This window comes from Eulemur rufifrons, chromosome 7 (genome assembly GCF_041146395.1).
Source record: "Eulemur rufifrons isolate Redbay chromosome 7, OSU_ERuf_1, whole genome shotgun sequence".
NCBI classification, from domain to species: domain Eukaryota; kingdom Metazoa; phylum Chordata; class Mammalia; order Primates; family Lemuridae; genus Eulemur; species Eulemur rufifrons.
In genome coordinates, this window is record NC_090989.1 from 228581251 (window position 1) to 228608828 (window position 27578).

Here is a 27578-nt window from a genome sequence, read left to right on the forward strand (position 1 = left end):
GCATGTATCAGTACTTCATTCCTTTTTTATGGCAAAAGCAATATATGTAACCTAAACATTTGTAGCCCCATAGTATTCTGAAATTTAAAAAAAATTCCAGTGCATGGATATACAACATTTTGTTTATCCATTCAAAATTGATGGACATTTGAATTTTTCCCTTTTCCTGCTATTATAAATAATGCTGCAAAGTTTTAATGTGAACATATGTTTTCAATTCTTTTGGATATATATGTAGAAGTGAAATTGCTGGATCATATGGTAATTCTGTGTCTAACTTTTAGGGGTTGAACAAATACACAATGCCACCAGCAAAGAATAAGAATAATAATTTCACGGCACACTTGTGTTGTAGTTAAGAGCATAGATACTGGAGGCAGAATCCCTCAGTTTGAATCCTAGCTGTGCCATCCCCTAGCTGTGTAAGCTTAGACAAGTTACTTAAGTTCTGTGTCTCAGTATTCACATATCTAAAATAGAGGCAATAATAGTACCTTTTTCATAGGATTGTTGTAAGATTTAAATGAGCTAATATATATAAATCAACAAGACAGTGTCGACGTTTTTTAAATGCTATATGTTTTACTATTACTATTTTAATCTTTATTGTAACTATTGCATTTTGTTAATTTGATAGTTTGAAAACATGATGATATAGTTTATTGAGGTTTGTATTTGCAACAAAGTAATTGAAGATGACAAAAATGTAAGGGGGCAGTAATGTGAAGGGAAGCTTTTTTGAGCAGGGAGCAATTATCCATCAGAGTGTAACCTGAATAAAAGTGAGGCTTCACATGGTTCAGTCCAAGCATGTAATATCATTCTAAGAAAACAAACTGACTGCTGAAGCAGTGAAGAATAATGAGTGTCTTCACATTAAGCTTTCTTAAGGAGTCTCTGCAAAGGCTCTATACACAGCATATCAAACAGGAAACTCCTAAAACCCACTCTAGATATTTTTCTCTTTACAATTTTTTTCCACTCATAGTAGCTGCTTATATCTGTCTTTCTCAACTGTAGTTTAGTGGTCACCATACCACTAAACTAAATAACCTGTTAACTTCCTTTTCCTGAAACCCACACAATTCACATGACCCTGTTCTCAGCCTGTGAACCTCTGCCTCCTACAACTCTGAGAAATTCAGCCTGGTCTCCTACCCTGAATGACTGTAAAAATAACACAGACGAGTCCCTGAACTTTGATGAGTACAATGATCTACCTTATCATGTGTGGTATTACATCATAATAAGAAATATACATTTGGTCTCTGTACCCATTGTCTGGCACATAGCTTCTAAAACCCTTGTAGTTTTTCAACCAATATGTGTGCTAGGCACATCCTTTGTTCTATGTGATCTTTGACTCCAGTTCCTGACACAGCGCTCCTAATCCTTTGGGATTTCCTGGGTTTTGTTCTAATGAAGTGACTCTTGGTAGGCTCTTGAAAAGGGGCCAGAAAGACCAAGCCATGATTAGAAGCTCAGAATTTTCAGCCGCACCCCTATCCTCCAAAATGGGGAGAGGGGCTGGACATTGTGTTAACAATTGCTAATGTGTACATGAAGAAGTCTCCATAAAAATCCTTGATCTAGGGGGTTGGAGAACTTCTTGGTTGTTGAACACACTGAGGTGTTTGGAAGGTACCATACTCAGAGAGGGCATGGGAGCCCCTCACCCCTTCCCCCATACCTTGCCCTATGTACCTCTTCATCTGGCTGTTCATCTGTATCCTTTGTGACGTCCTTTATAATAAACTGGTTAATGTAGGTAAACTGTTTCCCTGAATTCTGTGGACCACTCTAGCAAATTAATGAAACCCAAGGAAGGGGTCATGGGAACCTCCAATTAATAGCAAGTTGATTAAAAGTTCCAGAGCGTTATGAGACTGAGCCCTTAACCTGTGGGATCTGACTTTAACTTCCCATAGATAGTGTTAGAATTGTATTGAATTACAGCACACTCAGTTGGTGTCCAGTGGGGAATTGCTTGGTGTGCAGGAAAAATCCCATGCACATTTTGGTGATCAGAAGTGTTCTGTGCTATGTCAAGTGTAAGAGCAGAAAACACCTTATTTAGTTTTCCTATCTCATACATATTATACAGTTCCCCTTCTTTGCAATTTTTCATAAGAGGGACACAGTATCCCTTTGTGCTACCCAGGGACACCAAAAAAAAAAAAAACCACCATACCTGGACTTTGGTCCTCCGTCTTTTCCTCCTTCTATAGTAAGCATCCCTGGAAGTTCTGCTTAGCTTGGCCTAGCAGTGCCCATCAAAGTTCTTCTAGGCAAACCTGGGGACAAGTGTTGTCAATGTTAAAATTTATTCTTACCCATGCCAACTATCCATCTTCCTCTTGCCCTCCAAGAACACATGAAAAAGGATGAGTTAACTGTGTTAAAATGTTTGTGGTCACAGCAGGCATTAATTATCCCCTTAACTAAAACGAAGCAAATGAAGGTTATTGCCATAATTATTGGAGTCTGTGAAATATAGTGTGATGGACACCCAATGATTTTGCTTTAGAACAACCTTTTTCCATCAGAAGTAAAATAGGGCTACATTTTCTAATCCAAACCTAAACTAGCCCTCTCTGGGTTTGGAAAAACTGTTTATCTCCTCCCGCTGGGGCCTTGCCTTGAGAGAGTTGGACTTCATGGGGTAGAACTATGTTTACATTGTTTCTGACTTTCCAGGAATGTCATTATTCTATCTTACTCTGAAAATGCTGCCGTGCTTCCCTTTGCCTTGTCAATTCTGAGTAGCACAAAATTAGCAAGAATTTCTGGGTTGGTGACCTTCACTTGGGGTTGTGAAATGACTATAAGTCAAGTCTGTAATTCAAACATTTCTGTTTGGCTTATTCATGCACAGGCATGACTTAAACCTACACTTTCCAATTACTCTCCACTCTGCCATATTCTGTAAGGTAGTAAAACAGTGCATCCCCAAACAGCATTCATACACGCTTAACTTAATGCCGATGCCTCAGTTGATGGCTTTTCTAAGCATCTGAGGCTTTGTCAAAGGAAAGCTCTAACCATAACTCACAGCCCTTTGCTCTTATCCCTGGCAAAGCGCTTCCTGTGAATTTCTTCATTTTCTGGACCATTTTAGAGCCTGGTTAACAGCTAGTCCCAGGAGCAGGGCCAAGGCCTTGGATCACTCCCACCATACCACCACCAACATCCTCTCCATTTCCATAAAGGATTGTAATTTCTTCTTTATGAGTCTCTTGATTGGTTAAAACTGGTTTTCAGTTGTTAATTTACCAAGAGAGTTTTTTGTTTGTTTATTTTTAGACTTCCTTAGAGAATTCCTTAGAGAATTTATATTATATTGTAAAAGCCCAAACTCATCTATAGTATCCTATTCTGGAATAGCATATTAAAATATACATATATATGTATGGATATATCTGTATGTATATACATACACATATATATCTTCCTTGATTCCCTTGTTTCCATTCCTACTAATATCCATCTACAATTTCTATTGATTCTACTTTCAAATTATATTTTGAATGTGGTCTACAGCAACAGCCCCTAAAGGTTTCCCAGCTTCCATGAATATAAGGCCCCCTCTACATGCCATTCCTCAGACCACAGCTAGAGTGATACTTTTATTAATAAAACTTCCACCAGCTAACTCTCCCACTTTAAATCATCCAGTAGCTGAATTTTTACCTTAAAACTGTTTTCAAAACTTCGGCATGAACAGGACTTGTTAAAATTTGACAATGTTAAAATGTCAACTCCCATAACCACCTCTCAAAGGTTTGGGTTCAGCAGGTCTGTGGCAGAGCCCTGGAATCTTATTTTAAACACCTACCCACAAGTCAAGTGTGACGCAAGTGACCCTCAGAGACATTCTGAGAAACAGAACATTGGCAATGATGAGTTTTCACCTGTAAAAATGAATAGGTGGGATATGAATGGGGAATGGTGACAGTGGAGATGACCAGTGTGTCTAGCTTTTCAGCCCTGGCTGCCCATCGCTCGTCTCCCACCTCAGCACTTCTCCATCCACTTTGCCCAAGTCACAAAACTCATGTAAGTTTTTAGGACTTATTCCCCTTCCCCAGCTGTCTTGATTTACATATAGTTTTTGAGATGATAAAATAAGATTACTCTTTTTCTAAACATATCCTGTTTTTCTATCTCTGGTGGATACCAAAAATTTCATTAAGGAGCTTGATCAATTGCATGGGAAAACGAATGGTTGAAAGGTGGAAACAAGCAGAAGAGATGAAAAAACCCACAAATCCTCCGATTACTAATATGGAAAGACTGAGCAGCAAATTGAGTAAATACCTCCAATTCCCACCAACAGCTTCAGAGAACGGCAAATTCCATTCACCTCCTGCCTTCCTTCTAGATCATTTAGGTAGACCCTGAACATTGCTTTCATAAAACAAACAAACAAACAAACAAAAAACCCAAACACCCCCCCTCAAGTTTTAAAAGTTATTCATAGACCATAGAGGCCATGTAAGAAGATATGACTTAATCCTGGTTACTAAGTAAATTGTCCAAGTTAGCTAGTTCGTGGTAGATGGCTCTAGAGCCAGTTTTTTCAGACCACACTAGCAGATGATGAAGTCTGTGTCCTAGATCTTGACCACCATTTTTAGCAAAATGAAACATTAAGTGGAAAAGGTCTGACAGCATTGCACCTGGAAGGTCTAAGTATTTTTTCATGAAACTTATTTATATACGTGTGTGTACACATACTACACACATACAGCACCCATAAATTGAGAAAGAAAGAGAGACAGAGGGAAAGGAAAGAAAGGAAGAAAGAAAGAAAGAAAGAAAGAGAGAGGGAGAAAGGAGAAGAGAAGAGAAGAGAAGAGAAGAGAAGAGAAGAGAAGAGAAGAGAAAGAAAAGACAGAAAGAAAGAAGGAAGGAAAGGGGAACACCTAGAAGTCCAACGGTGTTTGGAAAATCTTACGTAAATTATGACATTACTCTCTGTGTGAGTCATAATACGTTTCTGTTTCACCCATCCATTGACCTGAAGTTACCAGAAGGGCTTTCTTAGCCCTCACTTAGAATCTGCTTCCCCAGCCTAGATCCCAAGGATTGCAGGATAAGAGGAATCAGGGCATTCTTAAAAGGTGTAGCTCAGGATGGGAAGTTCTTTGAATGACAACGCAACTGAAGTTTCATTATGTCGAGGAACTTTGAGGAAGTCACAAAATCCATGATTTAAAAATATATTTCCTATTATACACACACCTACTTTCTAGAATAAAACCCAGAGCCACGTGGGTCTGTTGTTTTACCTTCTATATGTTGTAGAATTTCTATCTAGTTATGTCGAGATGTTCAGTCATCTTGAAGGCTTTTATCAGAAAGGGGTAAACCTGATGACGGCAGATGTCTGTTTTAAGAATAAAATCAGGGTCTGAAATCTTCGTGCTCTCAGATGTTGGCTTGTTTTAAACTAGATGCGGATGTACTTTAATCCTTGGAGCTCTTCTTGATGAAAACCTGACTTATGGGAAACCTTTTTTACTAGTTTCACTTTCGACTCTGTAATGTATAAATTACAAGGACGAGCAATCCGCTGGCCTTCTAAATTGAAAGCTTGAGCCAAGGGGCAAGGCAAGCCCAGGCTCCACCTAACTGAATTTCCTGGAGCGGGTCTGCGGGTCTGCGGGGCAGAGGTGGGCGGGGCAGAGGTGGGCGGGGGCCCCTCCCCGGAGGCCGGGCAAGGTGATTAGCGAGCCGACGCGCCACCCGCTGGCCTTCCAGTCCCTGGCGCAGCAGCGTGATTCGCCGGCAGCGAGTGTCCCCGCCTGCAGGTAGGGAGCGTTCTTCGCCCGCGGGGCGCCCGCTGCCCAGTCTCCGGCTGGCGCTCTCAGAACTTTAACATGGAGGGTCTCTGGACTCTTCCTTTGGGATACAGAGAGGAGGAGGGAAAGGAAAACGGGATAGTTTGGGGGCAGTAGAGCCAATTACCTGTTAGGGTTAACTAGATCAGCGGATATGTTTGGCATTTGGCAGGTGCGATGTGACTGTGTGTTCATGAATATGGCCCTGAGGTGGGTAGCTGGGGGTCTAGAGAGAAATTTCTAGGCTGGAGGTCGGGACACGTGGGTCCCAGTCCACAGTCAACAGCTCACTGACAGTAATACTCTGCATAAGTCAACCCACCTGCAGCATCTCCTAAGGTCCCTTCCTGCCCTAAGATGCAGGATTCCCGAACCTAAATTCTTTGCTCTATCTGCTCCGAAGACCTAAGGGACTCTTGAAACAGGAGGGAGGAGCCTAAGAATAAGAATGTTAAAATATTTCTCAGACACATTGACCTTGGCTTATGTCAATGTTCAGTGTGCGTTTGTCTTAGAACACGAGGAGTAAAAGTATTGTTCTACCTTGTCTTTTTAAATCTGCAAAAAATATACTGTGGATGGTTTTCTATGAATTAAATAGCCTTCTAAAAATAGTTTTTATTGCTGCATTCCATCAAGTTGGGAAACCAAATGAAATTAATCTTCCATTGCTGGACATAAAGGTTATTTACAGTGGTTCACTGTCTTAGCCATTTGCTGATCCTCATTGCATAGAAATCTATGGGACATTGCTGATTATTTCCTTCAGGTAAACTCTTAGAAGTGTTACTACTTAGTCAAAGTGTCTGAATATTAAAGACCTTTTGATGAAAACTGAAATTGCCTTTCAGAAACGATGTACCAGCTGACAATGGCAGTCACCGATGGGATTTAAGGAGAACTATGATACTCTGAAGAAAAAATTAGCCTTTCTCAATAAAAGAGGATAGGCAGAGGCTACATGACTCACTCAGAGTGTGATCTTCAAAAAAGCCACAGAAATACTGTGGGGAATTGAAACCTCATGTGGAAAATGTAGAAGGGTGTCTCAGTGTGACTGAGGGCAAGGAGTTTGGTTACAGGATTGAGTAGAGTTTAATAGAGTTTGATCATTTAGCAGAGATTTAATAGCTGAACTCTCTTAGTCCTTGCTCCTACGTTTGAGAAAGAAAGCTTGAATATTTTCCCTGTCTCTTCCTCTTACCCATCCTACCCTTGGAAGATAGAAAAGTAGTATCAGTTCCATAGTGTTATGCTGGGCTTCCCCCAGGGACAAACCCACTTCCCCATCCTGAATGAGCCATCACTTCTTCCCCAGTTCACATTTCATTGGTCTTTGAATGTCTCCGTTTTGTCTGGGAATTCACAGACAGTCATAATTTCTTACCTGAAGAAGGAGATGTCAGTGTTCTTCTCTTAGACCAACTGCCCTGATGGCTTTAGACATTAGCCGGCATGGTCTCTGTATTCCTCCTTTTCTCCCCCCACTAATGACGGCTGCACTCCAAGGGATTAGAGCCTTGGAGGAGAGGGTAGGATGGGAAATTAGGAAAATATTGGATCTAATCCATCACCTTCTAGTAAGCCTTTATTACCCCTAAAATTTTCAACTAAATTCATTAAAGGATAAGAACTCCACCAGTGTATGCTATAAACATTGGCAAAATTTGGTATAATCCAGGAGTGGACTTAATGTCTCTCTGTTTTATTCAACAGTGCTTTGATTGGAGTTTAAAGTATCTCAAGTTTCTTTCTGCCCAAAAAGTGTATTTGTGTTTATAATATCACATTAGTATTTTGTAATTGTGGTATAATCAACTCTAGACCAAGGAAAGGACAGTTAGATAGCTGCTGTGGCACCATTTTAACAACCTTTGTGTTCTCGCAGGCCTGGAGGCTATCTCTCTTCCCTGTGTACAGGGTTGATGGAAAAGAGAAATAAGAATTATGCACCTAACTCTAGCAAAAGGATCATGACTCATTTTATTTTATCTTTTTTGTATATGTTTTTTTAACACGAAGGGTTCATACAGATGAATAAGAAACCAGTAACACAAACAGACCCAAAAATTAGATAATTTACAAAAGAACTAAACAATAAACAAACCCATGAAAAATTCAAGTTGTACTTTTCAATAATCAAATTAGCAAAAAAAAAAAAATTTTTTTTTAAATAATACTCAGTACTGGGCATGGTGACTCACACCTGTAATCCTGGCACTCTGGAAGGCCGAGGCAGGAGGATCGCTTGAGGTCAGGAGTTTGAGACCAACATGAGCAAGAGCGAGACTCTGTCTCTACTAAAAATAGAGGTGGTGGCATGCACCTGTAGTCCCAGCTACTCAGGAGGCTGAGGCAGGAGGAGCACTTGAGCCCAGGAGTTTGAGGTTGCTGTGAGCTAGGCTGACACCGTGGCACTTTAGGCTGGGCAACAGCAACACCCTGTCTCAAAAAAAAAAAAAAAAAAGTACTCAGTGCTGGGTGGAGATACAGCGTAATGGTACAATTATCAGCATGTGTCAAGAACCAGGAAAATATTCTTTCCCCTTGATTAGCAGTTCTTTTGGGAAAAATCTATCTTAAGGCCTAGCCTGGGGCCTGGCATACAGAAAGCACTCACCAAATATTTGCTGAATATACAAATTCTTACAATATTTTAAAAATTGGCAATGATTTGATACCTAACAATAGAGGAATTAAATATTATGGGATCATCAAGTAAGATGCTTATGAATATCATACAGTAAAATGGGGAATATATCATAATTTTAAATGAAATAAATGGGCATTAAATGTTAGATAAGGTAATAATTACTTTTTAAAAGATTCACAGGAAAAAAGACTGAAAGAAAAGTCAGATAAGGTAATAATTACTTTTTAAAAGATTCACAGGGAAAAAGACTGAAAGAAAAGTCTGTACTGACATGCTCACAGTGGTGACAGGGTTTCTCAACCTTGGTATTATTGACATCTTAGGCTAGATATGTCTTTGCTATGGGGGGCTTCCCTGTGCATTGTGGGATATTTAAAGGCAGCAACTCTGGCCTCTACCCCGAGAGTCAGTAGCACCCCTCCCCCCATCAACCAAAAATGTTTCCAGGTATCACCAAATGTTCCCTGGTTGAGAGTGATGAAATAATAGGTGATTTTTCCTTTCTCTTTTTTCCTCTTGTTTTCTATAATGTGGTTATATTATTTTTATAATAAAGAAAAAAATAAAAATAACTGAATGTCATTATTCCATCTCAATTCAGATGTTTGGACTCAATTCTGCGGGTTCTTTACATTATACCACTTGGTCTGCCAAACACTCTGCAGCTTGGCAAGGTAAAATGATTCATTAAATTTTGTTTTCATTTTTTCCTAATAATGAAAGTGAAACATTCAATTCATTTGAAAATTTGAACACATTAAAACACCAAAAAACTAATTCATAATCTCACGTGTCTTGTTCTATCTTTTCTTCCTTCCTTTCTTCTTTTAAAACTATAAAGGGGTAAAAACCTGCCTATCCTCCTTCTAATTTAACTCCTAAATATAAATGTAATCACTGTCAGCATCTTGGACATTTTCTGAGTTTAAAGACACACACATCCACACATACAAATTTTTCTTCTTCTATTTTTAACGAAAACGGATTTCTGCTACATATACTGTTCTGCAACTTACTTTCTACATCTTTGCAAAATCAATACATATATATGTACTGAATTCTGTCCTTAATGGTATTATATTTTATGAATATACCAAAATTTATTTAACCATTTAGGCCATTTAGGGTATTCCTAGTTTGGGGCTATTATTAGCAATTCTATCCCTTTATATATATAGTTATATGTATGTGTTTTCGTTTTTGTAGAATAGATTTCCAGGAGGGAGAGTGAAAGGTCCTATGACATATACATTTAAAATTTTGATAGAGATTATCAAATAGCTCTCCAAAGAAGTTATACAACTTCACATTCCTACCCTTAGCAAGCAGGCCTATTTGTCCACATCCTCACAAACACTATTAAGAATATTCATAATTGTGGTCAAGCTAATAAGTGGAAAATGGTATCACATATATTAAATATATATATTTTTATTGGTGATACTGAGCATCCTTTCCTATGTTTACATGTCAGTTATATGTTAGAACCTTTTGCTTATTTTCGTTTTCAGTTATGTGTAGTTTTCTTACCAACTTTTAGAAGCTCACTATATATTAGGAGCATTGTCTGTCTTATATATATGTAGCATTGATTAATTGATCATTTGTGTATGTATATAGAGGTTGGAGAGACACTAAGAGAGAAAACTGACTTCTCCATCAAAGTGTGTAAATATATACATAACACAAGAGAGAGAAAAGATGTTAATAAGTAGATTGGCTGAAATAAGTACAGATCTTCTTTTACTTCCCTACTTGAACATAAGCTCCAAGAGAAGAGTGGCTTTTCTTTCCTGCTCACTTCTGTATTCTCAGTGCCTTCCATAGTGCCTGGCATGGGAGAGAGGATCAATCAATGTTTGCTAATGAAAGAATTAGTCAAATTTCAAGCAGGATAACAAAATGAAGAATAGAATGTAGACAGATACTTCTGGAAGAATGGCAGTGAGTCATTCATATCTTAGTATGCATTGGCCACATCTAACTCTCTCTCCTTCCCACTTCCTCCTGTTACTAGTAGAATCTGTTTACTGAGAAAATAGGATTTTATGATTTTGAATAAGTGAGAGGCAGAAGAGGAGATTTTGAAGGATAGCACCTGGAGGAGAGCTGGCATGGTTGGGATCATGAAGTAGAGTCTTGAATAGTTAAAAAGTAGGATGAAAGTATTTACCTGTAGGGAGAAAGAAGCATTGAAAGGTTGGAGAAGTGGAGGTCAGATTCTCATTGCTTTGAAATTTTGACAGGGAGGGTTTGGATTTCTAGATGTGTTACAAAGCAGAGAAAACATGAAATAGGTGAAAGGATTTTCGTGCAATATTTTCTTCTTGGCTTCTTTTGAGTGTATATTGCAAGTTTTTTCAGGGCCTGTTACTAAATTTAAAAAATGCACGACTTAGTAACTTTTTTTGGCTTGGCTTATATGACTCTGGGCTATTAAATGAAGGTATTGAATTTCCAAATTCCTCACTACATTTCCACACTTACAAGTCAGTCATGGCTGGTTATTAGAAGACTATTTCAATTAGAACTTCCAAGTTCCATACTGTCATATTATGTGTTTATTTATTGAGTAAAGCAGTCTTTTTGTGTGTGTGCTTTTCATAATTAGGTCATTCCAGAAAGATGAGGATATTTCACATCTTTACATTCACAGCCTACTGGCATCTACTGAATGGTAAGACACCAAATCCTTTCATTAAGATCTGTATTTTAAATATTTTAACCATGAGTTAAAAACTAAAATAATAATTTTAAATGGAGATAATTTTCTTATAGAGAGAACATTCTATTTTTCCTTCTGTATTCCATAAACAAGCCACCTGTGTCATTGTATAAAGACATAGAGAATATAGGCAAACCAAAAGAAACAAAATTAACCCATTTCCCAGGGATAACTATTGAAAATATCTGAGGAAATGGCCTATATGTATACTTTTATTTGTTTGTTTTAAATAAGGCCTGGATTATTCAATCTAGGTTGGTCTGTGACCTGCTTTTTCTGTTGAGGATATTCTAAGGAAGAATTTTAGTATACATAGAAAGTGTCAGGGTATCACAGTGTTAGCATCATCCTTAGGCCCTGCCTAAACTCCATACCAATGGCCCTCTGGCGAGACAATTGATCAAAAGTGTTGGGAAATACGAATAGATGAATACTCAAATCTACTGTTCACTCTATGTAGAAGGAAAATAGGTGTCTAGTCAAAGGGCATTCTGGAGTTGTCTTCTTGAAACCAAGTCTCCTTGGCTATAAGTACTCCATCACAATATAATATTTCTACAGAAATATATGCTTATGAATTGTGGGGCAACTTGTTTAGCTAATTTTATTATTTTAACTCAAGGATGAGATATAGCATCCCAAAACATGTTTCAAGCCCACTGGATAAGAGATGTATTTTAAGGAAGTAAGTCCTTAAATACAATTATCACATTACTATCCAGATAAAGTTATTGTAAACCCCGTACTGATTCTGTAAATGTTTTGAGGAATTTTCCCTCTTCTAAGAATTGGTCATCTTTCTTTTCAGCCTTTACTGTCACAGTTCCCAAGGACCTGTATGTGGTGGAATATGGCAGCAATGTGACAATTGAATGCAGGTTCCCAGTAGAAAAACAATTAGACCTGATGTCATTAGTTGTCTACTGGGAAATGGACAATAAGAATATTATTCAATTTGTTCGTGGCGAGGAAGACCTGAAGGTTCAGGACAGTAGCTACCGTGACAGGGCGTGGCTATTGAAGGACCAACTCTTCCTGGGAAGTGCAGCCCTTGAGATCACAGATGTGAAGCTGCGGGATGCAGGGGTTTACCGCTGCATGATCAGCTACGGGGGTGCGGACTACAAGCGGATTACTCTGAAAGTCAATGGTAAGAATTATTATAGATAAAAATGCCCATGCCTGACCTTTATTAAACATATATCCTGAGTCTTGAGAACTTTTCATTCTTGAAAGTCCAGATTTACTTTCAAACAGCACAACACAATGCATTCATGCATTGATTCACTTATTCACACACTGGGCGTTTCTGGAGCATCTCCTGTTTGACAGTCACTGGAGATCTGGAACCAAACAACACAGCCATGTTCTATAGTATGTTCAGTTAAAAAAAAAAAAATCCTAGTCTTTACTTTTTTATTATTATAAAAATAATACATGTACTTGCAAATAATTCAGATACTATGGAAGGGAATAAAATGAATTGCAAAAGTGCTTCTCCTCTCTTTACCACCATCTTCCATAGCAAGAAAAGATAGTAACCACTATTTGTGTGTCCTTCCAGAATTTTTTTATTCAACTACTATTTTTTTTTATTTTATTGGGTCTATTTTCCTTCCTTTGAGCCTCTGTATGTCAAACCCATATAAATATATTAAGGATAAATCCCCTTGTAAGGTTCACATTCAAAAAGACTTGAAGTCAATCTATGAAAACAAAAAATAATCTCAGTAAGTGTAAAGGAGTCATTCTTCCTCAGAGATGGTATAAGCTATGCTCAATAGACATACATTCATCTTGAAAATGTATGCCAGTGTTATCTTGGATAATTGAAGAGGAACTGTGAGTGTTAATTCCTGGGTACTGACCCACAAATATGTCATTAGGTTACTTGATTTCAAATTTTGGGGTTGGCCCTAGCTAAGCAAAGGAAAACACCTTAACTGGCCACCTCTGCTTTCACTATTGAGTTTCATAGGATCAAGAGCTGAAAGGACCCCAGGCATGAGCAGCTAATCCAAACTCCCATGAAGAGCAAATATCCCCCAAAGGCTCTTCTGCTCATACACTTCCAACAGTGGCATTCCTGTCATTTGGACACCCCTTCCATAGCCTGTTGAAATTACTCCCTGATATTGAGCTGAAATCTGACCTCTTTAGTCATAGTTTTGAGATTATTTGCCTGCTTCTTTGGTTTTCATGGTGACCTTTTAATATTTGAGTAGAAGTAAATCATCTCTTCTTGGTCTTTCCATTCCTGGGCTGATGACCATCAATCTGAAGGTCAATAATAGAAGTAGAAAAAGTTTACATTTATCATACAGGATCACTGATAATTATAAATTCAAAACCAAAATCATGTAGGGATTAGGAAAAATGCATCCATTTTATGATATATTATTAGTCTTTGATTCTGGCTCAATTAATGCTGCTGTTGTCAAGAAAATGTCACTTGTCAAGTAGATTTAATTTTCACTGTATTTTTTACCATATGCTTCTCCATTCGTGACACTCATGAAAGAAAGTTTGGGTGTAGAGATTTACATTTTCAACTTTTCTTTAGTCCATCAGCAAATATCAGGCATCTACTGTGTTTGAAGGCATTAAAGAAATTATCAAGCCTTAGCCTCATCAACAGTTAGCATTTTTAGGTCTGGGATGGAGAGGAAGAATATAATCCTGGCAATCAGGAAGAAAGAAGCATGGAATACAAGTTTCTGCTTCTACAGAAGGTCACTCATCAGCCTGTAGCGAGTACGCAGGGAGGGGACAGCTGTCCCTATACTGGGGAAGTGTTTCTTCCAGGTCATCTGGGCTCCATAATATCCCTTATGGATCTGCAGTTTCCTTTGCTGTCTTTCAACACAATAGGAAAACTTCTGGCACTGATGATGTTTTTCCAAGGAATGGGTCCTTGATAAAGCAAAGCAGATGACCTACCAGGTTTAAGGATCTGATTTGTATTATAATATAATACAAATATATACAAAATTGTCATCCTAGTCCCAATCTATTTTGTTGGCATTTGCATAGTGTGGTCTTGGGAGTTGAGTTGAGTTATACCAAAAGGCTAGACCTTCTGCATTGAGAACAAGACAGCCACCAAGCTTCAGTTGCACTGAGGCATTGTCACCAATGGAGACATGGTATCTGGCTTGCAGGAGCTTTACAACTTAAGGAAGTAGAACTCCTGAGTCACCTCCATATGTAAATGATTTCACAGTAAGAGTTTTTCTTCCCATCACAGCAAATGTGTGGTAACACAGCTTCTCCCCAGGGAGTTTACCCACCATGGGACTTTAAGGGTGAAGCATTTTGAAACTGAAATTTGAGTTTTGTTTTGGATTAACTCAATTATCATTATTACTTTGGGTGTTATTGCACCTTTCATGTTTGATAGTTTAAATACCAGACTTTCAGGCATCTGACTTTCAATAAAAAATGTTTACCCCTAATCAGTGAACCTAATAGGAGGGAAAATGAAATGTCCATTTATACTTTCAGAATCTTAAATGGAATTAGGTAGCTGAAAGAATGAAAGGTTGCATAGTTATCCTGATAAAGCTGTTTTGAGTCTATGGACCAAAGATTAACTGCTGTCATTCCATCCCGATCCCGTCTCTCCCCCCAAATTCTCCAGCCCTGTTTAAGTATTCTCTATAGCATGTATCCCTATGTAAGATATTGTGTAGCTGAAAGGGGTAGGGAACCTGCGGCCTTAAGGAGAAATGCAGCCTTGTAGGTCCTTAAGTCTGGCCTTTTGACTGAATCCAAATTTGAAGAACAAATCCTTTTATTAAAAGAGGTGCAGCAGAGAAAGATGAAGCTTTTCTTGCCTGTTTTGGTGCTTAAGAAAGAAGAATCTTGAAATCAGAAGGCCACGTAGCATATCATATAGCTGTACCTATCTATTTTGTTTATTGTCTCTTTCCTTCTAGAATATAAACTCTACAAGGGCAGGGATTTGAGTCTGTTTTAGTAACTGTTGCATCCCCAGGGCTTGACATACAGTACAGTAGTGTGACAAGAGCCCACAAAAAATATTCGTTGAATGGATGAGTGAATGAATGATTCCCTCAAGCAGGATTAGCCTAAAATTTTGGAAACATAAACAGGTTTGGATATGTGAACATTTATTTCCAAGACTGTTCATCAGAAACCATCAGTACTTTCTAAAGAATACCACAAGATTACACTTAAGCAGTAGTAGTCAAAAGAGGAGGAGAAGGAGCAGCTCTAGTACTACTACACTTATGCAATACTCTTCTGTGTTAGGCCCTGTATGAAGCACTCTGCCTATATTAGTTCTTGTAATCCTCAGAATGACTCTATGGGGTAGGTGCTTCATCCTGTCTAAGCTGAATGTTTTTCACATTTTACTATCTCTGAAATCTGAGTGTGTCTTTCAATAGATGGAATCTTTGATTCCATAATATGTGGTGTTATTCTAACCATTTTAAGGGTGAGGAAACTGATGTCCAAAGAAATTAAGTTATTTGCCCAAGTTCACCCAGCTAGTGAGTGGTAAAGCCAGGTTCTAAATCCAAGCAGTCTAGCTCTGAAGTCTGTGTCCTTAATAACCATGTTTTACTGCCTGTATTTGTACCTCTGGAATGTGTGTCAAGTTGTATGTTGACTTCAGAACAATCATGAGCAGGCTGGGTGTAGTGGCTCACTCCTACAATCCCAGCACTTTGGAAGGCCAAGGCAGGCAGGTCACTTGAGACCAGGAGTTCAAGACCAGCCTGGGAAATATAGCAAGACCCTGTCTCTACAAAATAACAATAAAAGATTAGCCAGGTGTGGTGGCCCATACCTATAATCCTAGCTACTTGGGAAGCAGAGATGGGAGGATCACTCAAGACCAGGAGTTTGAGGCTGCAGTGAGCTATGATCATGCTACTGCACTCCAACCTGGGCAATAGAGCAAGACCCTATCTCTACCAGAAAAAAAAAAAACAAACAAAAAAAAACCAACAATTATCGTGAGCTTTCCTTGGTCTTGATTGACCAACATTAGCATAGTGCTCTAGATCTAATAAACCAGGGGTCTGTAAAAATTTTTGATTACATACCCTATCTGTAAAGCATTTTAAACTAGTGTGTGTGTTCATGCACATGTGTGTGTGTAATTATAAAGAATTTATTTTCTACTAATATATAGATTGTATCATAAAGAATTGCCATTTTGAAGGTCAGGAGATGTTGAATATCACCAATTTCATCTTGTTCAACCTAATATATTGTACATTCTTAAAATGTACAAAAATAGACATTTTAAGAGGATGAAATAAAAACTTAATAAACAATATTTTCAATATCTTACTAATTATGATGCTTCACTATCTTTAGCTAATATGTGAAGGCATAATATACCTTAGGGTAAAATTCATTATTAACAAAGGTGGATGATCTCGATAATCTTGAGGTTTATTTATTTGATTTTATTTTTTTTGAGACAGAGTCTCGCTCTGTCACCCCAGGTAGAATGCAGTGGTGTCATCATAGCTCACTGCAACCTCAAACTCCTGGACTCAAGTGATCCTCCTGCCTCAGCCTTCCGTGTAGCTGGGACTGACTACAGGTGCATGCCACAACACCGACTAATTTTTCTATTTTTAGTAGAGACAGAGTTTCGCTCTTACTCAGGCTGGTCTCAAACTCCTGACCTCAAGCGATCCTCCCACCTCATCCTCCCAGAGTGCTAGGATTACAGGCCTAAGCCAATGTGCCCAGCCAATCCTGAGTTTTTTTAATCAACATTTTGTCAGGTCCAATTAAGTACTTGTTGTTTTTAACCTCATAAGGGGCTGACAAAAAGTGTAAATTCTGTCATTTCTTTTTGGTCTGTGCTTGAATTATTAGTGTTGTCTTCAATCCTCAGTTTCTTTGAAGGAAATTTTCTCCTTAGTTTTTCATATTGTAAGATGGTTAGTTTAGTCAAAATTAGATAAGAGAATTTGAAAATCCATCATAACCCCAAAGTAAGTCACTGTCCTCCCTTCAATGTCGTAAAACTCTTATCTTCCTGTAAGACCCTTATATGGCACACAAAGTGTGACCTACTGTCAATCACTAAGGCTTATTAGGCCTAAATTATTTCTTAATTGTTATGATAAAAACACATATGTGAAAGTTTTAGTATTTTTTTGTTGAGCCTAAGAATACTGAGTTATAGAAATGCCCCCTGTATTTTTGGAGACAAGATTTGATTTCAGAAGTCAAACAAGGCTTTGCCTTAAAGAAAAAATAAATGTCTTAGTTCAAAAGCTGCCCCGCCTCAGGAGGGCGTCTCATTGGTCAGTAACAGCTGCATTTCAAAGAGACAGCTGTAAGCAGGGCCTATTGTTCTCACCTGTTTTGAAAGACAAGACAGGCTTGGCCTAGGGCCATAGGTTGCCAGAGCTGATCAAAGGCCACCGGAGATGAGAGCTGATCAAATAGATATGCTAATGCCCAAGCCAGGCCCAGACGGAACCATGGAAGCCCAGACGGAACCAGGGAACCATGCGGTTAAAGTAATTAACACAAGGCACAACTCATGTTGACTTCTGAGATCATCTCTATCTCCAAGAACACTATCACCGGAGCCAAGATGTCTCTGTTTTTTGCTAAAGTAACAGCCTTATCATAAAACTTAGAAGTTTGCCCTAAGAAGATTTTGTAACTCATTGTTCCCCTAGATAGAGTTAGTTAAAGGATCTGTAGTAGCCTTTTAGAAGACTTTGACCCTAAACCAAACTGCAACTGGAGCCTGTATCTACCCTATAAAGTACCTGTGTGGAGTTTCAGTCTTTGATATATTTCCACGGGAGAGAGATATCCATCCGGACACCCTCCCTTTGTCTATCTTCATAAACCTTTACTTTATAAACTATATCTTTGGCTCTGTGTATTATTATTAATATTCTTTTATATCTGTTTCCTACTATTTTTTCATCCTTTGCGACGACCCCTGCCTGAGGGACAAGACCAGAAAGAAAAAACCTCTTTGCGGGGAGCATAGCTAACTCCCCGCATTTTTTTTCCTATACCCCTTGTATGTGCCCCACTTTAGAGACTAATGTAGTGGATACTTAATCAATTCTTGTGGAATGAATCCACTCATTCATTGGACCCAGAGGTATACATATTTATACATATTTCTTAATATGATACAGCATTCTCCTTTACTCTTCTCCCATTAGAAATGATAATAGGAGGGTAAATAAGCAAATATTTTACCCTTAATATTTTACCATTAACAGTGATTTTAGGCTTGAAATTTTAATTGCCCAGAAATCAAGCCATGTGCCAAGTGAACTACACCTGATTATGGTAATATTACTTCATGAAATATTTATTCCATGAAGTATAATCAGTAGATTCATTTTTAAATAATACTTAAACATGACAGATGCAAGATTGAGGACTTGAGTATTCATAATATTATTTGTGTGTTTTGAAATCATAATTATGTTGATTTCCAATGTTTTCATTGATGGTGGTTTCATAGATTTAGGAGTACCAAAATATCACATCATTATTTATTTCAGTTTTATTTTATCCTGGCTTTTTTGTGTTAAATCTCTGTGAATAAATCATATTACTAACCTATTGTTATGTATTTGGTAAAGGAATGGAGAGTTAAGGCTCTGGACCATTAGCGGTTTCTCTAAAGTATTAGAAGTAAAATAAAGATTATACCAACAAAATAACATGTTAATGTTATTTATTTATTTATTTGTTATCTAAAATTTAATCAAACTTTCTTCCTTGAATATAATAATTATTTAAATAATTTGTTAAAATAGCCAGCATTAAAATATTTTTAAAAATAAGTATCATAACATAGTATCCTAGATGGAATCCTAGAAAAGAAAAAGAACATTAGGGATAAACTGGTAATGAATGGAATAAATTATGGAGTTTGGTTAATAATAATGTACTAATGTTGGTTCCTTAGTTATGACAACTGTACCATGGTAATATAAGATGTTAACAATAGGGGAAACTAGGTATGGGGTATACAGTAACTCTGTACTATCTTTGCAACTTTTCTTTATCCAAAACTATTCTAAAAGAAAAAATACATTTAAACTTTAAAAAGTATCACCAGGAATGTGGATCAATTTTTACAAATAAAATAGTACATATTTTCGTATCTAATTTCTGATCATTGGCTTAAAATCAGAAACGTGAATGACAAATCAAAATCAGATTTTCTGTTTATTAAATAAAGTCTAAGAAAACAGTACTTGCCAGCCAGCTGAAGGGGTTTATGTTTATGAAGACAGATTTACAACAACAAAAAGAAAATATCCAGGAATAAATTTAAGAAGAAATGGGCCCCATGTAAAAACTATAGCACTTTACTGAGAAATATGTGAAGACTCAAATAAATGGAGAGACATATTTTATATTAAAGACTACTGGTTTAAAGATAACAGTCTCTTTAAATTAATCTTTATATGTACTTTAAGCCCAATAGATATACCAGCATGATTTTTATAGCTAGATAGTCATTCCTTTAAGCCCAAACTTGACCCTACTTTGAACTGAGTTGAGGCGGAACTAGCAGAGGTTCCCCACTGCTGAGACATCTGAACATTAAGTTTATTTCTCTGAGAACCAGCCTGCATTGACATTTTTTCTAATGTGGACCATACCAAGCCACATGTCTAGTTCTGTGCTAAGCAAAAGTCCTGACTTCTTTTTGCTCTTGATCTAGCCCCATATCACAAAATCAACCAAAGAATTTCCATGGACCCAGCCACCTCTGAACATGAACTAACATGTCAGGCTGAGGGTTATCCCAAAGCTGAAGTCATCTGGACAAACAGTGACCATCAAGTCCTGAGTGGCAGGACCACCATCACCAGTTCCAAGAGGGAGGAACAGCTTTTCAATGTGACCAGCACATTGAGAGTCAACACAACCGCTAAGGAGATTTTCTACTGCACTTTTCAGAGATTAAATCTCGATGAAAACAGTACAGCTAAGTTGGTCATCCCAGGTAATATTCTGAATGTGTCAATTAAATGTGCTTAGCGCCCTTAGCACCTAGCATGATGCCTGCTCATCATAGTTGTTCAATGTTTGTTGAATGAATGATTGAATGAATGAATAACACTATATTTATGAAATGCATTCTGCTTCCTCACCTCCATTCATCCGGGTTATATTGGTACTTAATAAACATTCACTAAATAGTTATTGAATATGCCCTATGCCAGGCATTATATTAGGCATTGCGTGCACATGGAAGAATGAGATACAGTTCACACTCTCCAGAAAAGAGATAAGAAAACAGGCAACCCCGTTCTATGTAGGAAATGCTCTTGTAGCTGGAGAACCTGGGGGAATACTCAATTTAGGCCATGTTTCAGGAATCCAAATCCTAGCACATCAGAGCTGCTCCCTCTTTCCAGAGTCTCTGTGGCAGGAAACAAATGGACTGTACTTTTCTATCTTATTCCAAACAGGATAGATCCTTTCTCCCCGTGTACTTCTCCCAGGATAGTCTATGATATTTTAACTCAGGACAGTCTGGTTGGTGCCTAGGACATGAGGCTGTGTTTCTCTGGGCAAATCATTAGACTTCTTTGTGCTTCACTTTCCCTGTAGGGTAATAACCTACAAAGTTATTGTAGGGATAAAATCAACAATAGTATATGAAAATGGTTTGAGACTCTTGCCTACACAAAGTCAACTATTTTTTTTTTTTAATCTCACTACCGTATAGAAGTAGGAGGGGTGGGAAACAGTCTGGTGAGAGACTGTTAGAGAAAGTGAGGTGGGTGAGCATGACGTTTAACACAAACCCGGAGATGTCCTGAGAAGCACTTCTCACTGCTCCCTCCCCCAATAGATGTTGACAGGAAAACTCCAGGTACTTCAGAGAAAATAACTGAAATAACTGGATAGAAAAGTCAATCAATAGGAAAAGACAAGCCAGGATGGTCTTGCAAACAAAAAGAGAAAAAAAAAGTTTAGACAATTAAGGAGATGCTTTCACTGGGGTATGAGACCTCAGGTCCTGAACTGTCCTTCAGTAAGAGCTGTATTAGTGGATTCCTGCCATTTAAAAGCTGTTTTATGACAACTAATTTGTGGGGCATCCTAAAGTAACTTGCTTGACTGCTCTGAGTCTGTGTCCTCATCTGTAACTTGGGATTTTTTTTTTAGTACCTGGTACGCCTAACTCATAGAATTGTGTTGAGACTCATATAAAATGTATATGAACAGGCTTTGGGAACCGTAAGCCATTAATACTAGTCAAATGCTTGCTGTCATTGTGGCTTTAAAGCTTGAACTAGCTTGTTAGGGATCATGGGTCTCAGTTCACAGTTGAGCCAAGCAGGAACTGACTAATGGTGAGAGGTGGGATTCGGCAGTCTGAGCATCCGTGTGGCACAGGACCCGTTTTCTTCCTGCATTGGACCATAGACAACAAGACTAGTGAGAGGCACCAATGACTAGATGTCCAGAGGTGTTTAAACTTCAGAGAAACATAAGAAAACAGGCATTGGTCCCCAATCGTAACCTCAGATGTGGGGAGGCAGGAGCTCCTTAGCAGTGCCAGTTGGCCTTCCATATTGCACTCTGGGCCACCTTTGGCACGTACAGTGGGCTGCTAGCTTCTGCATTAAAGAATGCAAGAGGAAGTAAAGTAATCAAGGCCCCCATTTAGTATTGAACAGCCATTCCCTGTGGTCCCATGCTAAGCACTTCACAAACATTAGCCTCACAACAAATTTATTAGCATTTCCATTTTGTAGGCTGGTTAAAGGACTTGCCCAAGATCTCAAAACTGGTCAATGGCAGCAGAATTTAACCCCAGGCCCATCTGTCCAAAGCCTGGGCTTCCACTTCTTCATGCTGCCCCTACTTTCTTATCATAGTATTTCACTATTCCAGCCACTCACTGGCCAGGAACTTTGGTATTTAAGAAAATTAACCTAAAGCTATACTAAATTAAATTTCAAGGATGATTATTCCCCTGACCTCTTTCCATCAAAATTTTATCTTTAGTCACTTTCTTTTTGTTTTGTTTTTCAGAACCACCTGTAATACCTCCCCAAGATGAGAGGACTCACTTGGTGATTCTGGGAGCTGTCCTGTTCTTTGGTGTAGCACTGACAATCCTCTTCTGTTTAAGAAAACAAGGTATTTCCTTTATTGCAATGATCTCTACTGGGGATGAGGGGAATTGTAAGAAGGTGTTATTGCTGTCACAATAGCACTTAGTAGGCAGAGCTAAGGATGCTAAATATTCTGCAATCTGCAGGGCAGTCCCACATACCAGGGAACTGTCCTATCCAAACTGCTAGCGGTACCCCTGCTGGGAAACACTGATTTATAATATGCCGCCCTCCTGTTAGCCTTCCCTCCCCGGGCCAAGTTTCAATTATGCAAAGTGGGTTTTAGCTGTGCCACAGCGTTCACTGTGCGCCACCTCTTCCTTTGGTCCTGCTAAGGTTACTGTTCTTCAGCATCACCTACATTGGAGGGCAGCAACAAACACTTGTAGCAGTATTTACTGGGGGAGGTGGGGGGTGAGTTGGATCATGGATTCAAGGAAACCTGACTTACCTTTGCAAGTTGGCACAAAGGCATTCCACTGTTCAATAGCAACTATAGTAAAGCTGAGTGGGATTGCTGGGTGAAAATCAGATGTACAGAAGTAAGGGGTGGGAGAATGAGTGGAGATGGAGGTTGAAGAAGACTCAGTGTCATACGGTTTCCTTCCATCATGCAAACACTCACAGACTTACAGAAGAGAAAGAGCTAAAATGCTTGTCAGGTTCACTTGAATTTTAGTCTTGCTTTAGTCGTACTGTTCTACTGAGCTGGTTTGTGAGCGCCCCAAGTAATAGAAATAGTTCCTTTTGTAGAAATGTGGTATTTTTACCTTAGAGTATTCTGCAGGATTTCCGATGGCGGATGTTATGTAGATTTCAAAATAATTTGCATGTGTTTATTTCTCAATTTACCCATGGGAACAATTAAAATCCAGGAAAATGAATATATTCAAATAATTTCCTCCCATTTAAGATGATTTGAAGTGAACATTTCCCTCAATACTTTCAGAAGTATACCAAAGATGGCCTGCCCATAGAGTTGTCTAATGACAAACAGGAAGGTAGAATGTGGAAGGGAATTCCAGTAGTCATTGAGAAATTCCCCACAATCTTTTATGAAGGTGGGTGTGTCTGAGAAAGTGGTGTAACTGAGGGAATAGAGATCAGCTGTTTACAAAGAACAGGTCCTTAAAAGAACTAAGTTAGGCAAAATATTAATATAAGGATCAGGTTTCAATGACAGTAAGATCCTGAGATGGAATTGAGTTGCCCAAGGAAATGATTGTTGTCAACTTGCATTTTGAATATTTCCCCAGAAAAAAAATTAGTTGGCATTAGGAATACCTAGAAAGCCAATAGATAATAAAGTACCTCAGAATATGGTCCATCTCTGAGAGAAAGTTGGAAAATAAAAAATATATACTCCTCAAGAAAATCTAGGAACAAAAAAACCATGTGCTCTAAACTGTTGAATCATTACTAATTACCCTCAGGGGTTGGGACCCGTGCAATAAGGAAGTCTACCAGACTTCCTAAGGGATTAAAAATGTTTTATAGGAATGTGTGATTTAAACTTGAGTCACTGTATGGATGTAGCATTGTGCTATATGAAAATAAAAATGATTTCTTTTTCTCAAGTGAGAATAATGGATGTGGAAAAATGTGGCATCCAAGATACAAACTCAAAGCAGCAAAATGGTAAGAACATCAGGAGGGATTGAGAAGTTGAAAAAAAGAAAGGAACAAGAAGCCAAAGCAGTAAAAAGGAAAACTCGATCAGTGATCATCTCCCTACCTTTTAAAGAATGCTGGTGGTAGAGACTGAGAACTCTTCCCACAGTCTGAGGAGATGAAGGAACAGCCCTCAAAAGTAGGGAGTGGGGAGTAGCTCTGTGGAGAGAGAAGAGGAGGGAGGAAGGGGGAGGAAGCAGCTTCTCTTGCCCTGCATTCCAGCATCTCCCTGCAACAGGGGACCAGGTTGACTTAGGTGGATGGATCATTCATTCATTCATTCTAAAACCCCACATGTCAGGCACTGTGTTAACTGCTTCATGCATGGTATCTCATTTAATCCCCCTGCCCACCAACCCTGCCACCAAAAAAAAAAAAAAAAAAAAAAAATCAAAGAGATAAATACTAGAATTATTCCCATTTTATAGCAGAGAATCAGAAGGTCAAGAATATAACATAAAGTGCCCAAGAACACACAACTGATGACAAAACTCAAGCTTGGAGGCCCATTTGCCTAACCATGGACACTTAACCCATCAGCTTCGATCCATTTTACTACAAATGCCTACATTTATAAAAGTGCAGAAAAACCTCACCCAGCTTACTGAACTAAGATGAAAGTTATATTAGGGTTTTTAATTCTTATTAATGTAGTTAGAAAGCAAACTTGAGCAATGAACCCAAGTTTAAAGTAGTCTAATTAACTTGCACAAGCTCAGCCAGGTTTTATTATGTGATCCATAGCATTCATTTGTGTAGTAAAGCCAATTAGCAAGTGGTGTTTGAGTCGTTACTGCACCAACCATCCCAATTTGCTCAAGACAGAGGGGTTTCTCAGGATGTCAGACTTTCACTTTTAACACTGGGAGAGTCCCAGGCAAACTAGTCATCCTTTATCATGTAAGAGTTATGGAGCATAAATACAATCTGGCTCTCTCTCTTATTTCAAATTTATTATATCATCTAGCAAATATAAGTTATGTTTCTTTTTGGACTTTATTGTTATTTTTTCCCAGTCCCCTCCTCATAAAATTAATGTACTGTTATCACTCTCCAGATCCACAATTTGAGGAGACGTAAGCCAGCATTGAAACTTCTGATCTTCAAGCAGGGATTCTCAGCCTGTGGTCTGGGAGTTCCTCGGGGCTGCACACAACCAGAGGAATGAATGGGCCCATGGGAAGTAGACGATACAGGACTGAAAAGGCTCAAACACTGAAAATGGGAACCTGGGGAAAGAAGAGAACAAAGAAAGGAGGAGTAGAAAAGAGAGCCTGGAAAGAGACCTTGGTACTTCATAATGCCTGAGAGACTCACCAGCGCATGTGAAAGGGAGAAAAGGTACTTCTGAATGAGGAGCCTCGGAGCAAATCATCCATGGCTCACCCCGGGAAAACGAGTTGAGAATCCCTGACGCGATGGTCAGTTCCTGCAGAAGTGCCCTTTGCTGCACTCAATTCCTCGACTTGTCTTTTGTATGACTGAGAGTGCCAGTGTTGCAACAGTATTTATTGTTTCTATTTATTTTGAGTCTATGGAATCTTGTGATGTGAGGGTGTTTGTGAATGATTTCCTTTGAAGATATATTGTAGTAGATGTTAAAATTTTGTCACCAAACTCGGCTTGTTACGTAACTGCTAGCTTGCGTCCAGTAAATCATAAAGTATTTGTAAGGTGCTTGGTACCCTCCTGTAACCATACGTACAAATAGGAAGCACAGAGAACAAACCATTGGTTTGTATAGGATCTAACTTTATTTAACTCCCTTGGTTGACTTGAATAATCTTATTCTCAGACCTCAAGTGTCTGTTGAAGCATCTGTTTCTTTTAAACATCAGCTTTACAATTATGTGGAAACCTACACCCATAACCTCATTTCATCCCTGTAACAACCCTGTTGTGATAACCACTATTCTTACACTCATTTTACAGCCCAGGAAGCAGAGAGATTAAATAACTTGCCCAAACCAGTAAATAGCAGACCTCAGATTTCCACAACTGTCACCCATTGTCTTTTTAGGATATAAGTTACAGCAATTTTACTTTAAGCAACTAATTTTTTCAAAAGCTATTTATTAAGTGCTCTTGGAATATCAATCACTGTGCCAGGTATTGAGTCTACAGATGTAAGCAAGACAAAGTACCTGCCCTCAAGGAGCTCGGAGTAAAACGAGGAGCTTGGCAAGAAAATTTGTTATTACAATTTAGCTCCATGTTATGGCATAAGGTGTTGGAGGAGAATGATGGTGTGAAAGAGAAAGTCTAGCAATATTGCCATGAGGAGGAGTGGCCAGTTAATGTGCTCTGGGACAGTTGGATACACTTAAACATTTTAATAATCAAAACAATTTAGTTTACAAGGAGAAGTCAATATTTTAAAGAACTATGGGAAATAACTCTTGAATTCCTGCTCTAGCATTAGATTTATCCCTGATTTATTTGCCTTCACCATACAATCTGATGCTTGTATGTATAGTGTTTGGTATTGTTTAACAGTTCTTTTTCTTCGATTTAAGTACTATCGAATTTTGAATCCATACGCTTCCATGATTCAAAATTCAAACAATCCCATGGGAGGCAGTTAAAAAAAAAATCTTCATTCCATCCTCCCAGCCTTCTAGGTTCCCTTTCTAGAAGCAACCACTGTTGACTTTTGCACATGTATTCTTCTAAACATAGTCTGTCTATATATGGAAATATATGTTAAAAGTACATATTTTTAAAATTTTTTTCCTGAGTGGTAACATTATGCATCTGCTGTGCAGTTTGCTATCTTTATTCAATATATTATTTCTTATGTAGCAGCTTGAACAAATTTGAAGTTCTAAGTGGTCAGGAACTGTGTCTATTTTGTTTCTAGGTCATGTTTCCCATAGCCTTTCAGTATCTTTCGTATGATTTGGTACCTGCTAAATATGTACTACGTATGTTTAGACAACCAGCATTTGTTGAGTGCTTGCTCTGTGACTGAATTCGGATTTGGTTTGTTTTATGTTTGGTCAAAGGAGACCCGTGGGTTCTCCAGGGTATACTGAGTCAACCTAGTGAACCTAATGGGCAACTTTATTATTAACTCTCTATGACAGAATCATGTCTGGAACTTTTTATGTCATTTTCTCTTGGGTATAAACTTCATTTTGATTCTGATTTGCAAAATTACATGTTCTTTCTGGAAATTCCAGTAGTGTACCTTGACTGTTGGCTGCCCTAGACCCTCATCTGTGCCAGAAAAGGCTCCTTAGCTGTGCTTGAACTTTTGAATGCCATGAGCTCTCATCACTACCTCCCAAGGAGTTGTTTTCCACAGGTTGTGAGAATCAGATGCCTCTCAGGAGGTCCAGGAGTTTTCCTTCCCTCTTGGCCATTTACTGGGATCAATGAAAAGGAAAGCCTTTGTTTTGCCATGGTCAAGGCTAAAGAAACAGAATCTGCAACAGAACTCCTGTCATCTATCTGTACATGTTCATTTGCACAATAATTTGTATGACTCCGCCCTTTGTGTGAGGTACAAGCGAGGATTCTGACTGAGCAAAGCCACTCATTCCATTCTTAAACCTCGTGGT

The 27578-nt window shown here is 38.5% G+C and overlaps 1 protein-coding gene and 1 long non-coding RNA gene across 2 annotated transcripts in view; one reads left to right on the forward strand and one right to left on the reverse strand.

Moving 5' to 3' along the window:
* Window positions 1-2189: 2189 nt before the first annotated feature.
* Window positions 2190-27578, reverse strand: part of LOC138387257 (uncharacterized) — a 98077-nt gene continuing 72688 nt past the window's right edge. Inside the window, exon 3 of the long non-coding RNA XR_011233930.1 lies at window positions 2190-2294. This is a non-coding gene — a long non-coding RNA (uncharacterized lncRNA). The remainder of the gene's footprint in view (window positions 2295-27578) is intronic.
* On the forward strand, window positions 11108-20332 carry CD274 (CD274 molecule). The gene is made up of 3 exons (XM_069474189.1): window positions 11108-11173; window positions 12030-12371; window positions 19932-20332. The coding sequence occupies exons 1-3, from the start codon at window positions 11122-11124 to the stop codon at window positions 20249-20251; spliced, it is 714 nt and encodes a 237-aa protein (XP_069330290.1). The 5' UTR covers window positions 11108-11121; the 3' UTR covers window positions 20252-20332.

Excerpts from the sequence above, each read along its gene's own strand:
- CD274 (XM_069474189.1), top strand. The coding sequence starts at position 11,122 with ATGAGGATATTTCACATCTTTACATTCACAGCCTACTGGCATCTACTG. Across the intron at positions 11,174-12,029 it reads CTACTGGCATCTACTGAATG|CCTTTACTGTCACAGTTCCC; the intron begins GTAAGACACCAA and ends CTTTCTTTTCAG. Across the intron at positions 12,372-19,931 it reads GATTACTCTGAAAGTCAATG|CCCCATATCACAAAATCAAC; the intron begins GTAAGAATTATT and ends CTCTTGATCTAG.